This window comes from Oryzias latipes, chromosome 24 (assembly GCF_053564925.1).
Source record: "Oryzias latipes strain Hd-rR chromosome 24, Olatipes_Hd-rR_3.1".
NCBI lineage: Eukaryota > Metazoa > Chordata > Actinopteri > Beloniformes > Adrianichthyidae > Oryzias > Oryzias latipes.
The window spans coordinates 24,820,638-24,833,132 of NC_136260.1; the positions used below are offsets into that span (position 1 = coordinate 24,820,638).

The 12,495-nt window shown below is 49.5% G+C and overlaps 1 protein-coding gene and 1 long non-coding RNA gene across 21 annotated transcripts in view; one reads left to right on the forward strand and one right to left on the reverse strand.

The window, feature by feature from the left end:
- Positions 1-12,495, forward strand: part of enah (ENAH actin regulator) — a 47,244-nt gene that overhangs the window by 26,855 nt on the left and 7,894 nt on the right. For 4 of the 20 annotated variants that reach the window (XM_078942508.1, XM_023953002.2, XM_023952999.2 and 1 more), the window contains exons 5-7: positions 3,549-3,826; positions 9,322-10,086; positions 12,151-12,494. In XM_078942508.1, the coding sequence (XP_078798634.1) occupies positions 3,549-3,826; positions 9,322-10,086; positions 12,151-12,494 (1,387 nt within the window). The remainder of the gene's footprint in view (positions 1-3,548; positions 3,827-9,321; positions 10,087-12,150; position 12,495) is intronic. The other 16 variants (XM_078942514.1, XM_023953003.2, XM_078942512.1 and 13 more) reach the window with 7 other exon arrangements.
- Positions 3,880-7,646, reverse strand: LOC144990043 (uncharacterized). The gene is made up of 2 exons (XR_013653974.1): positions 5,171-7,646; positions 3,880-5,115 (listed from the first exon to the last, which is right to left on the reverse strand). It is a non-coding gene; the product is annotated as an uncharacterized LOC144990043 (long non-coding RNA).

Consider the following 12,495-nt stretch of genomic DNA (forward strand, 5'->3'; position numbering starts at 1 on the left):
ACAGTCTTGAACAGTCTTGAACAGTCTTGAACAGTCATGGACAGTCTTGAACAGTCTTGAACAGTCTTGGACAGTCATGAACAGTCTTGAACAGTCTTGAACAGTCTTGAACAGTCTTGGACAGTCATGAACAGTCTTGAACAGTCTTGAACAGTCTTGAACAGTCTTGGACAGTCATGAACAGTCTTGAACAGTCTTGAACAGTCTTGGACAGTCATGGACAGTCTTGGACAGTCTTGGACAGTCTTGGACAGTCTTGAACAGTCTTGAACAGTCTTGAACAGTCATGGACAGTCTTGAACAGTCTTGAACAGTCTTGAACAGTCTTGGACAGTCATGAACAGTCTTGAACAGTCTTGAACAGTCTTGAACAGTCTTGGACAGTCTTGAACAGTCTTGAACAGTCTTGGACAGTCATGAACAGTCTTGAACAGTCTTGAACAGTCTTGGACAGTCTTGGACAGTCTTGGACAGTCTTGGACAGTCTTGAACAGTCTTGAACAGTCTTGGACAGTCATGAACAGTCTTGAACAGTCTTGAACAGTCTTGGACAGTCTTGGACAGTCTTGGACAGTCATGGACAGTCATGGACAGTCTTGGACAGTCTTGGACAGTCTTGGACAGTCTTGAACAGTCTTGAACAGTCTTGAACAGTCATGGACAGTCTTGAACAGTCTTGAACAGTCTTGAACAGTCTTGGACAGTCATGAACAGTCTTGAACAGTCTTGAACAGTCTTGGACAGTCTTGAACAGTCTTGAACAGTCTTGAACAGTCATGGACAGTCTTGAACAGTCTTGAACAGTCTTGAACAGTCTTGGACAGTCATGAACAGTCTTGAACAGTCTTGAACAGTCTTGAACAGTCTTGGACAGTCTTGAACAGTCTTGAACAGTCTTGGACAGTCATGAACAGTCTTGAACAGTCTTGAACAGTCTTGGACAGTCTTGAACAGTCTTGAACAGTCTTGAACAGTCATGGACAGTCTTGAACAGTCTTGAACAGTCTTGAACAGTCTTGAACAGTCTTGAACAGTCTTGGACAGTCATGAACAGTCTTGAACAGTCTTGAACAGTCTTGAACAGTCTTGAACAGTCTTGGACAGTCTTGGACAGTCTTGAACAGTCTTGGACAGTCATGAACAGTCTTGAACAGTCTTGAACAGTCTTGAACAGTCTTGGACAGTCTTGAACAGTCTTGAACAGTCTTGGACAGTCATGAACAGTCTTGAACAGTCTTGAACAGTCTTGGACAGTCTTGAACAGTCTTGAACAGTCTTGAACAGTCATGGACAGTCTTGAACAGTCTTGAACAGTCTTGGACAGTCATGAACAGTCTTGAACAGTCTTGAACAGTCTTGAACAGTCTTGAACAGTCTTGGACAGTCATGAACAGTCTTGAACAGTCTTGAACAGTCTTGAACAGTCTTGAACAGTCTTGGACAGTCTTGGACAGTCTTGAACAGTCTTGGACAGTCATGAACAGTCTTGAACAGTCTTGAACAGTCTTGAACAGTCTTGGACAGTCTTGAACAGTCTTGAACAGTCTTGGACAGTCATGAACAGTCTTGAACAGTCTTGAACAGTCTTGGACAGTCTTGGACAGTCTTGGACAGTCATGGACAGTCATGAACAGTCTTGGACAGTCTTGGAGTCCACAGGTCCTCACAGATGTGTGTCTGTCTTCTGGGCCCAGAATCCATTAATCTCCATTTCCAGTAATTACATCATGGAGCTCAGAGGCAGCATGAGAACTGGGGCATCATCTCGGGGGTGGGGAGTGTCTCTGGAAAAGAATTACTTTCTCCTTTTTTCTTCTTTTCTCTCATTTTGGATGGGGGGGGTTGTAACTACCCCCCCCCCCCCCAAATAAAATAAAATAAGCAGCGCCTTCAGGGAGCTGCTTTTTGGAGTTGGAGGAACTCAGACTCTCAGAGTTCTTTCTGTACCGTGTCAGTATGATGAGGCGCCGCCAGCGTTCCAACACTTGTGGGAACCTGCTGACTCATCTCACCTGTGGCTCTGATCACATCATAAGCCGCGTCCTAAGATGATTCCGTCAGCAGCAGATGGCGTGAGAAAACATCTGAAATGAGGTCATTCCAGGTTGTGTGTAATCATTTTCACACTTCCTGAAGTCCAGGTGACTAAGGCCTGTTTACCTGTCCACCTGCTCCTCACCATCAGTCTATTTTCTGTCCTCATGTAGACTAATGGTTTAGTCAGTCTGTCACATTCCTGTTGCTGATGGTCATGGTATCTTCTGGTCCAGGTTTCCTGTGATCCGGGGGGGTTGTCTCTGTGAACCACCTGTGATCGGGGGGGGGGGGGGATCTGTGACCCAGTTGTAGCTTTTTTGGGGTTTTCTGACGTGTTTCAGTTTGCTGAGGAGTTTCTGTCAGCTTCATATCTGCAAAACAGCCCTGATGATGATCCTCCCACTGCTTTACTTGACTCTTGTACCTCAGAGTTCTCTTTACCTCCTATAGAAACACCCTATTCAGGGCTGTCTAACCTTAGTCCTGGAGGTCAACCACTCTTCTCATTTTCAGGTGTCCTTATTCTGACTGACTGAACACACCTGATCCAGGTAATCGGCAGCAGGAAGTACAGAGAGATGTGGAAAACAGGCAGAGGGGTAGGTCTGTAGGACCCGGGTCCGGCAGCTGTGATCTCACCACTGCAGAGAGGTTGTGTGTGTGAGTCAGAGCTGCTTTTGTGTTGTCTTTGTGTGCTTCTGGCTCACAAATGGCTTCAGCTTACATCCCAGCAGCAACTGCAGTCACTCAAACACACTGGGAAGCAGAGCTCACTGTTATACATTTCATGGCCTCTGCTGCCCTCTACTGGCCAGAGCTGGACGTACACAGAGCTAATAAATGATCTTTTTTTAAGCCTCATGCTGATAGAAAATTGTGTTTTGCTGTTTTCCATGTGTTCTTGTAGCATTTTTCTGATTATAGAGGACACAGATAAAGAAAATATGTCCGTATATCTTCCAATAAAATCTTAAAGGAGCCTGACTGTCTAAAGTAATGAACACCTGTGAGACGCAGCTTTAGCAGAGACTGCCTGCCATTGGATGATATACAAAAGGTCAGAACTGCCTTTCTGAGTATTTCTGGATTCAAATCGTTGGGAATCAGGAGCAGATGAAAAAAGTCCTTTGAAAATAATGCAGTTTGTGACGTAGAAATACGCCGTGTTTTTTCCCCATTTAAATTCCCGACACATCGGAGAAGCTGCATCGGTTCCAGACCGGTCAGAACCGTCTAGAATCATCTCCAAAAGCAGCTTTGATCAGATGTTCAGCTGATCTGGTTAAACATTTTGAAAATGGATTCCAACATTGAAACCGTCGGATGTTGTGGAGATCAGTGCAGGGAAGAAGATGGATCCCAGGAAAGAGGAGGTTCATAGATGGAGGTCCTGAGGGAGGAGGATACAGAGGAGACGGTTAGACGAAGGCAGAGGAATGGCTGTGGCACCCCCTAAAGGCAGTAGCTTAAAGACCAACCATCTCTCCTTTTACACCTTCTCCTTCTTCCAGGCAGCTGCAGGAGCTGCAGCGGCAGAAAGATGTGGAACGGGAGCGTCAGGAGAGGGAGATTTTGGAGCGGCAGGAGCGTGAAAGGCAGGAGAAAGAGATTGAAGCAGAGAAGGAGCGGCTTGCACGGGAGCGCCAGGAGCAGCGGGAGCAGCAGGAGCAGCGGGAGCAGCGGGAGCAGCGGGAGCAGCGGGAGCGTGCCGAGCATGAAGTGATGGAGAAGGAGCAGCCGGACAGAGAACAGCAGGACTGGGAGAGAGGGAGGCGCATGTCCAACGCAGGTGAGTGCTGGACCCAAACGTGCACGGTTCTCAGTAATGTGTACGAGAACAGAAGGGTTCTAACAGGTTCTGATTCTGGGTCCTGTGGATAGCAGATGGTTGAGGGTTGGATGGTCCTGCAGAATCGGGTCAGCATGGGTTCTTGGACCGCCCCTCAGCTCCGTGCATTAGGATCCGTTTCTGGGAACGGTCCTCTGTGGACTCTGGATCTCAGTCAGACCTCCTGGGGAGATTCTTCATTAGAAGAACCTCCAGCATCATGGCTGCTGCTGTAATTATACGGAGTGTCCAGAACCAGGGTCCAGTTCTGTGGCTGACCCTGTGGTGCAAAAACGGGCCTCCGGACTCAAATCCAGTTAGAAGACGAGAAGTGAGTGAAATTACGAGAGCAGAGGGTAGTCTGATTACTTTACATCACCACCTCCTCATGACATATGACACCCCTCCCCCACCAGAAACCAGGCGCTGTCAAGAACACGATCCGGTTCCTCAGAAAAGATGAAGGATCCTGGATTGGAACATGAGTTCAGACCAAACTGGGGAGATGAACTTCTCTGTTCAGTACTATGCTGCTGTATTGAATGGCAATTCTGTAGACTGGGTCAGAACATTTGGTTCTTTCAGTCACTATAACAACATGGTGGGGTTCTAACGTATCCCTGAGTGGGTCTGTAGTCAGGGCCAAAGCTGAGAACTGGATCAGGAAATATATTTGCTGAAAAACTGAACTTAGACGACGTGTCTGATCCACCAAGAAGATAAAACCCTGAATGTGAAGAACCTCCCGGTCTGGACCTCTTAGTCTGGAACTCCTAGTCTGGATAACCGGGTCTGGACCAACGGGTCAGGACCTCCTGGTCTGGACCTCCCAGTATGGATCACCGGGTCTTGAACTCCTAGTCTGGATCTCCTTGACCTCCTTGAACTCCTAGTCTGGACTACCAGGTCTGGACCTCCGGGTCTGGAACTCCTAGTTCTGACCTCTGGGTTTGGACCATCGGGTCAAGACCTCCTGCACTGGACCTCCTAGTCCTGACTACCGGGTCTGGACCTTCTACTCTGGACTACCAGTTCTGGACCTCTAGGTCAGGACCTTCTGGTCTGGTTCTCCGGGTCTAAACCTTCTGGTCTGGTTCCTTGGGTCTGGACCTCCTAGTCTGGACTACTGGGTCTGGACCTCCGGGTCTTGAACTCCTAGTCTTAACCTCCCAGTCTGGATCACCGGATCTGGAACTCGTAGGCTGAACTTCCGGGTCTGGAGCACCAGGTCTGGACTACCAGGTCTTGACCTCCGGGTCTGGAACTCCTAGGCTGGACTTCCGGGTCCGGCCACCGGGTCTGGACCTCCGGTTCTTCAACTCCTAGTCTGGACCTCTGGGTCTGGAACTCGTCGGCTGAACTTCCGGGTCTGAACCATTGGGTCAGGACCTCCTGGTCAGGAACTCCGGCTCTGGACCTCTGGGTCTGGACCTCCCAGACGGACCACCGGGTCTGGACCTCCGGGTCTTGAAGTCCTAGTCTGGACCTCCAAGTCCTGATCACCGCGTCTGGACCTCCTAGTCTGGAACTCCTAGTCTGGACCTCCGGGTCTGGACCATCGGATCAAGACCTCCTAGTCTGGACTTCCTAGTCCTGACTACCGGGTCTGGACCTTCTAGTCTGGACCGACGGGTCTGGATCTCCGGGTCAGGACCTCCAAGTCTAGACTTCCTGTTCCTGTTTTCCAGGTCTAAACCTCTTGGTCTGGTTCCCCGGGTCTGGACCTCCGGGTCTGAAACTTCTAGGCTGAACTTCGGGGTCTGGACCATTGGGTCAGGACCTCCTGGTCTGGTTCTCCGGGTCTGGACCTCCAGGTCTAGAACTCCTAGTCTGGACATTCGGGTCTGGCCCTCTGGGTCAGGACCTCCATGGCTAGATATCCTAGCCTGGTTCTCCAGGTCTAGACCTCTTGGCCTGGTTCTCCAGGTCTGAACCTCTGGGTCTGGAACTCCTAGACTGCACTTCCGGGTCTGGACCATTGGGTCAGGACCCCCTGGTCAGGACCTCCGGGTCTGGACCTCATGGTCTGGACCTCCTAGTCTGGACTACCAGGTCTGGACCTCCTAGTCTGGACTACCAGGTCTTGACCTCCGTGTCTGGAACTCCTAGGCTGGACTTCCGGGTCCGGCCACCGGGTCTGGACCTCCGGTCCTTGAACTCCAGACGGACATCCGGTTCTGGACCTTTAGGTCAGGACCTCCATGGCTAGACATCCTAGCCTGGTTCTCCAAGTCTAGACCTCTTGGTCTGGTCCACCGGGTCTGGACTTCCAGGTCTGGTCCTCCTGGTCTGGACCTCCTGGTCTGGACCTGCTAGTCTGGACCTCCTCTGACGTTCCTGTTTCACCCCCAAAACTCAAGCTAGTTCTCAGGTTTCCCTGAACCATGACCTCTGTGTCTGTATGGACCTCCACAGAACCCATCTGTGGCCCTGCAAACAATGGTCTCCTCCACATCCGCCACCATGATTCCTTCTACTGGATTGAAGGTTCTCTAAGACCTGGAACCACCTGCTCCTGCGGCTAAATAACCGAGGATTGAGCATGGGGGCGGATCTGGAGGACCGGGTACAAACATCTGCCCATGTTAGAGAACCAAGCAGAACCGAGTGTTTGTAGGTAATATTACAACAAAGCAGACAGGAGATCTGTGGTGGCTCCTTCACAAAAAACTGAAACCGAGAGAGGAGAACATGAGAGAGCCTGACAGAAGAACAGGAGAGAACATGACAGAAGAACAGGGGAGAAGAGGAGAGAACATGACAAAAGAACCGGAGAGAAAGTGAAAAAGGAACAGTAGAGAACATGACAGAAGAACATGAGAGAACATGACGGAAGAACGGGAGAGAACAGGGGCAAACATGACAGAAGAACATGAGAGAACATGACAGAAGAAAAGGAGAGTACATGACAGAATAATGGGAGAAAACAGGGGAGAACATGACAGAAGAACAGGATAGAACATGACAGAAGAACAGGAGAGAACATGACAAAGGAACATTAGAGAACATGACAGAAGAACAGGAAAGAACAGGGGAGAACATGACAGAAGAACGGGAGAGAACAGGGGAGAACATGACAAAAGAACAGGAGAGAACAGGAGAGAACATGACAGAAGAACAGGCGATAACATGATGGAAGAACGGGAGAGAACAGGGGAGAAAATGATAAAAGAACATGAGAGAACATGACAAAAGAACAGGAAAGAACAGGGGAGAACATGACAAAAGAACGGGAGAGAACAGGGGAGAACATGACAGAAGAACAGGAGAGAACAGGAGAGAACATGACAGAAGAACATGAGAAAACATGACAGAAGAACGGGAGAGAACATTAGAGAACATGACAGAAGAACAGGAGAGAACAGGGGAGAACATGACAGAAGAACATGAGAAAACATGACAGAAGATCGGGAGAGAACATGACAGAAGAACATGATAGAAGAACAGGAGAGAACAGGGGAGAACATGACAGAAGAACGGGAGAGAGCAGGGGAGAACATGACAGAAGAACAGAAGGGAACATGACAGAAGAACGGGAGAGAACAGGGGAGAACAGGACATAAGAACATGAGAGAACATGACACAAGAACAGAAGGGAACAGAGGAGAACATGACAGAAGAACATGAGAGAACATGACAGAAGAACAGGAGAGAACAGGGGAGAACAGAAGAGAACATGACAAAAGAACATGAGAAAACATGACAGAAGAACGGGAGAGAACATTAGAGAACATGACAGAAGGACAGGAGAGAACAGGGGGAGAACATGACAGAAGAACACGAGAAAGAATGACAGAAGAACGGGAGAGAACAGGGGAGAACATGACAGAAGAACAGGAGAGAACAGGGGAGAACAGAAGAGAACATGACAAAAGAACATGAGAAAACATGACAGAAGAACGGGAGAGAACATTAGAGAACATGACAGAAGGACAGGAGAGAACAGGGGGAGAACATGACAGAAGAACACGAGAAAGAATGACAGAAGATCGGGAGAGAACATTAGAGAACATGACAGAAGAACAGGAGAGAACAGGGGAGAACATGACAGAAGAACATGAGAGAACATGACAGAAGAACGGGAGAGAACAGGGGATACCTTGACAGAAGAACAGAAAAGAACATGACAGAACAACATGAGAGAACGTGACAGAAGAACGGGAGAGAACAGGGGAGAAAATGATAGAAGAACATGAGAGAACATGACAGAAGAACAGGAAAGAACAGGGGAGAACATGACAGAAGAACGGGAGAGAACAGGGGAGAACATGACAGAAGAACAGGAGAGAACAGAAGAGAACATGACAGAAGAACAGGCGATAACATGACGGAAGAACGGGATAGAACAGGGGAGAAAATGATAGAACATGAGAGAACATGACAGAAGAACAGGAAAGAACAGGGGAGAACACGACAGAAGAACGGGAGAGAACAGGGGAGAACATGACAGAAGAACAGGGGAGAACAGAAGAGAACATGACAGAAGAACAGGCGATAACATGACAGAAGAACAGGAGAGAACAGGAGAGAACATGACAGAAGAACATGAGAAAACATGACAGAAGAACGGGAAATAACATTAGAGAACATGACAGAAGAACAGGAGAGAACAGGGGAGAACATGACAGAAGATTTTGATTTTTACAAAAACTTTAATAATCACATTAATTTAAAGACACACTGTACGTTAAAAGAAAGATAATAAGACCTAAAAAAAAGTACCCCATTGCGGAGCATCAACATCAAAATCAGTATATAGCCTGTAATTCGTTAGAATTTGAACACTATGTTATTATCCTCCCCGATAGATACACAGAACTCCCTCCAGAGCCCACGTATTTTTAAACTTTTGAAGGTCGTCGATCAACTTAAAGTAAGCATATTCAACATTCACACGACTTTTCAGAAGATAAAAAAACATAAAGGTATCATCCACACAACCAACAGAGAGTAACCGGTTTTTCCTTGTTAGCCAGATTCCGAGTTTAGCTGTTGCAAAAATAAAATTGAGTATGGTGTGTACATGTTTCCTTTGGGCTGTATATTTGGGGCCAAAAATGAACAATGGGAAAGAGAACACCTCCCCGAGCCTGACAGAAGAACATGAGAGAACATGACAGAAAAACGGGAGAGAACAGGGGAGAACATGACAGAAGAACATGAGAGAACATGACAGAAGAACGGGAGAGAACATTAGAGAACATGACAGAAGAACAGGGGAGAACATGACAGAAGAACGGGAGTGAACATGACAGAAGAACATTAGAGAACATGACAGAAGAACATTAGAGAACATGACAGAAGAACAGGGGAGAACATGACAGAAGGACAGGAGAGAAGAGGGGAGAACAGGACGTCAGAGAACACGCTGTTTGCTGTTGTTTTTCCTGCTTCATCTTCTCTCTCTCCTCGTCTTCATCCTTTCCTCTCTTTGCTCTTGTCCCCCCCCCCCCAAGCCTTTGAAAGCTCTCTCTGCACCCCGACACCCCAGGAGCACAGCAGGACTATCTCCACTCCCGTTTCTCCGTCCACGCCCATTTACCCAGCTTCTGGTGGGGGGCCGTTGTCCTCAACGACCCCCCCAACCCCCCCTCAGAGGCACTTGGCCTCCCGCTTTGCCACCTCCCTAAGCTCCGCCTTCCACCCCGTTCTGCCTCACTACGCCACGGTTCCCAGGCGCCAGCACACTTCTCCACAAGCCCCTCCCCTGGCGCTCGCCCCCACCCCTTCTACTCCCCCCAAGTCCGTGGTGTGGTCATCCAGCAACTTCACCCCTCTGCCCCCGTCCCCCCCCGTGATGATAAGCAGTCCTCCGGGTAAGGCCGCCGGCCCCAGGCCCCTCTTCCCCATCGCTGCCCCCTCCCCCCTCAGTCAGAAGCCCCCCTCGCCATCCCCCAACGGCCCTCCAATGTTCCCCGCACCCTCCCCCGTAACCATCCCATATAACCACACCCCTTTGGGCATTGGCTGCCCCACTCCACCTCCCCCACCCACGCCTCCCCCTCTTCCCTCCCCCATGGCTCCCTACCCATCTTCTTCCTCAGTATCGTCCCCCCCCTTGTCATGCCAGGCTCCTGCTGTGCCCCCTCCCTCCACAGCGCCCCCTGCTGCTGCTGAGCACCTCTCGCTCCCCGTGGGTCAGTACCAGACGGGGGAGTGCGACCCGGCTGCAGGTCCGGACCCCCAGTCGGCTCCTGGGGGGTCATCCTGCCAGCCCCAGGGTAAGCCTGCAGTCGGGACTTTCCTCTCTCTGTCTTTCTGCTGCTTCGGCTTTAGACCGTCCAGAACCAGCTGCACGCCGGCTTCTGGACTGCGGGTCCTTGAAGGGGTGACCTGGTTCTGATTTGGTTCTGGGTTCTGCTCACAATCTGGGTATTTGATCACATGCTAAAATCCTCAGCTTTCCCTGCAGCATGGTTCTGTTCTAATACTGTTCTGGTTCTGTATTGGTCCGAGCTGGACTCTTATGGCTTCTCTCTGATGGTTCAGCCTGATTACAGAAACCAGGTGCTTTGTCGGCATCGTGGTGCATCTTTGGAGACCTGTAAGGACCCGGTCCAAACAGATGGACCTGGGCTGAACCACTGCAAAAACATTCACTGGTTCTGGTCCACAGAACTTTTGTTTTCTGTTGTCCCTGAATGATTCCTTTCTGAACCCTCATTAACGTTCTGCTGGTTCTCCTTTCAGACAGTTTGGGATCTAAAAGTCTGGAAATGTAAAACTTTGCCTGTTTTGGTTCTGATCCATTTACGACATTTTTGTTTTTCAAAAGCAAAGATGAATTTTGACATTTGTCCTCTGATTTGTGGTCGTTCTTCGACGTTACCCATAATCCCCTTCACTAAAGTTTTCTTCGTACATATGTTCATCTGAAGTTCTGGACTGATGCTACCATCCAGAATCTTACAGCCCCTTTTCCTAAGCTGGTACCAGTTTGGGGTCAGTGAACCGGTTCCTAACCCTGTTCCTGTCTATGTTGGGTTGATCTTTTGGTTTCTCAGCATTTGGGAATGGAGGGTTCTGGAAGAAAAGGGAACTTGTACAAAGAACAAAACCGATTTGAGAAGAAGACCCAGTTCTCTGGGACTTTGGGGGAACACTTGAGTTATGATCCGGCAGACGTTCATGTGGTTCTATGATGAAACGTAGATGGACATAAACAGATAAAGGTCAAAATGTGGAAGACGGAACAAAAAAGTTCTTCTTTGTTCTTCTTCTGTGACGGGCAGAGGAGATGTTCTGCTGCTTTAACAAGCAGACATGTTCTCTGTTGTAGAGAACCGTTCTCAGCTGATCCTCCTGGTAACATAGAGGTTCAATTTGGTTCTTCTGTTACCTTCGAGTGAAACTAGAACCTGTTCGCTCTTTATGGAAAAGGGAGGATTCATGAGAAACATGACAGAAGATCGGAGTTTGGACTTTTAGAACAAATATGATGTTCCCAAACCCGGAAAGACGAATGATGGCGTTCCTCAAAGCACCGCGGGAAGCGGTCCGAACTCCCGTCTGCTCCCACGCTGAAAAGTCAAAAAACAACCTTAAATACAGTTTGGGCTGGGAACACAGAGTGCATTGTGGGGTGGCCCCGCCCACGTGACCATATTTGGAAAGCCGCTGCCATGCGTGAAGTAAATTCTCATCAATGAAGCAGTTACCCTTCAGGCTGCGTTTGAGCCTGTACGTGCACATGTACTCATGCACATACTGGACCTGTACGTGCACATGTACTCATGCACATACTGGACCTGTACGTGCACATGTACTCATGCACATACTGGACCTGTACGTGCACATGTACTCATGCACATACTGGACCTGTACGTGCACATGTACTCATGCACATACTGGACCTGTACGTGCACATGTACTCATGCACATACTGGACCTGTACGTGCACATGTACTCATGCACATACTGGACCTGTACGTGCACATGTACTCATGCACATACTGGACCTGTACGTGCACATGTACTCATGCACATACTGGACCTGTACGTGCACATGTACTCATGCACATACTGGACCTGTACGTGCACATGTACTCATGCACATACTGGACCTGTACGTGCACATGTACTCATGCACATACTGGACCTGTACGTGCACATGTACTCATGCACATACTGGACCTGTACGTGCACATGTACTCATGCACATACTGGACCTGTACGTGCACATGTACTCATGCACATACTGTACCTGTACGTGCACATGTACTCATGCGCACACTGGACCTGTACGTGCACGTGTGTTTTTAATGCTTTTATCCCCCCCCCAACAGCAGACCCAGCAGACAGACAGGTGGTGACAACCCCTCCCCCAGCTCCACCCTTACCACCCGATTCTTCTGTTGCCTCTATGCCAGCAGCCACGCCCACCACCCCTGCGGCCACGCCCACCACCCCTGCCGGCCAACATCTTCCACCCCCTCCTCCTCCACTTCCACCGACACTGTGTGCAGGTGGACCCACGCCCCCCTTGTCAGGTCCAGCTCCTCCTCCTGGAGCCCCCCCGCCACCGCCACCCCCCCCTCTCCCCTCTAGCCTGTTCTCTTCGTCAGAGGACCGCCCCCTCTCTGGACTGGCCGCCGCCCTGGCTGGAGCCAAGCTGCGCAAAGTGCAGAAGG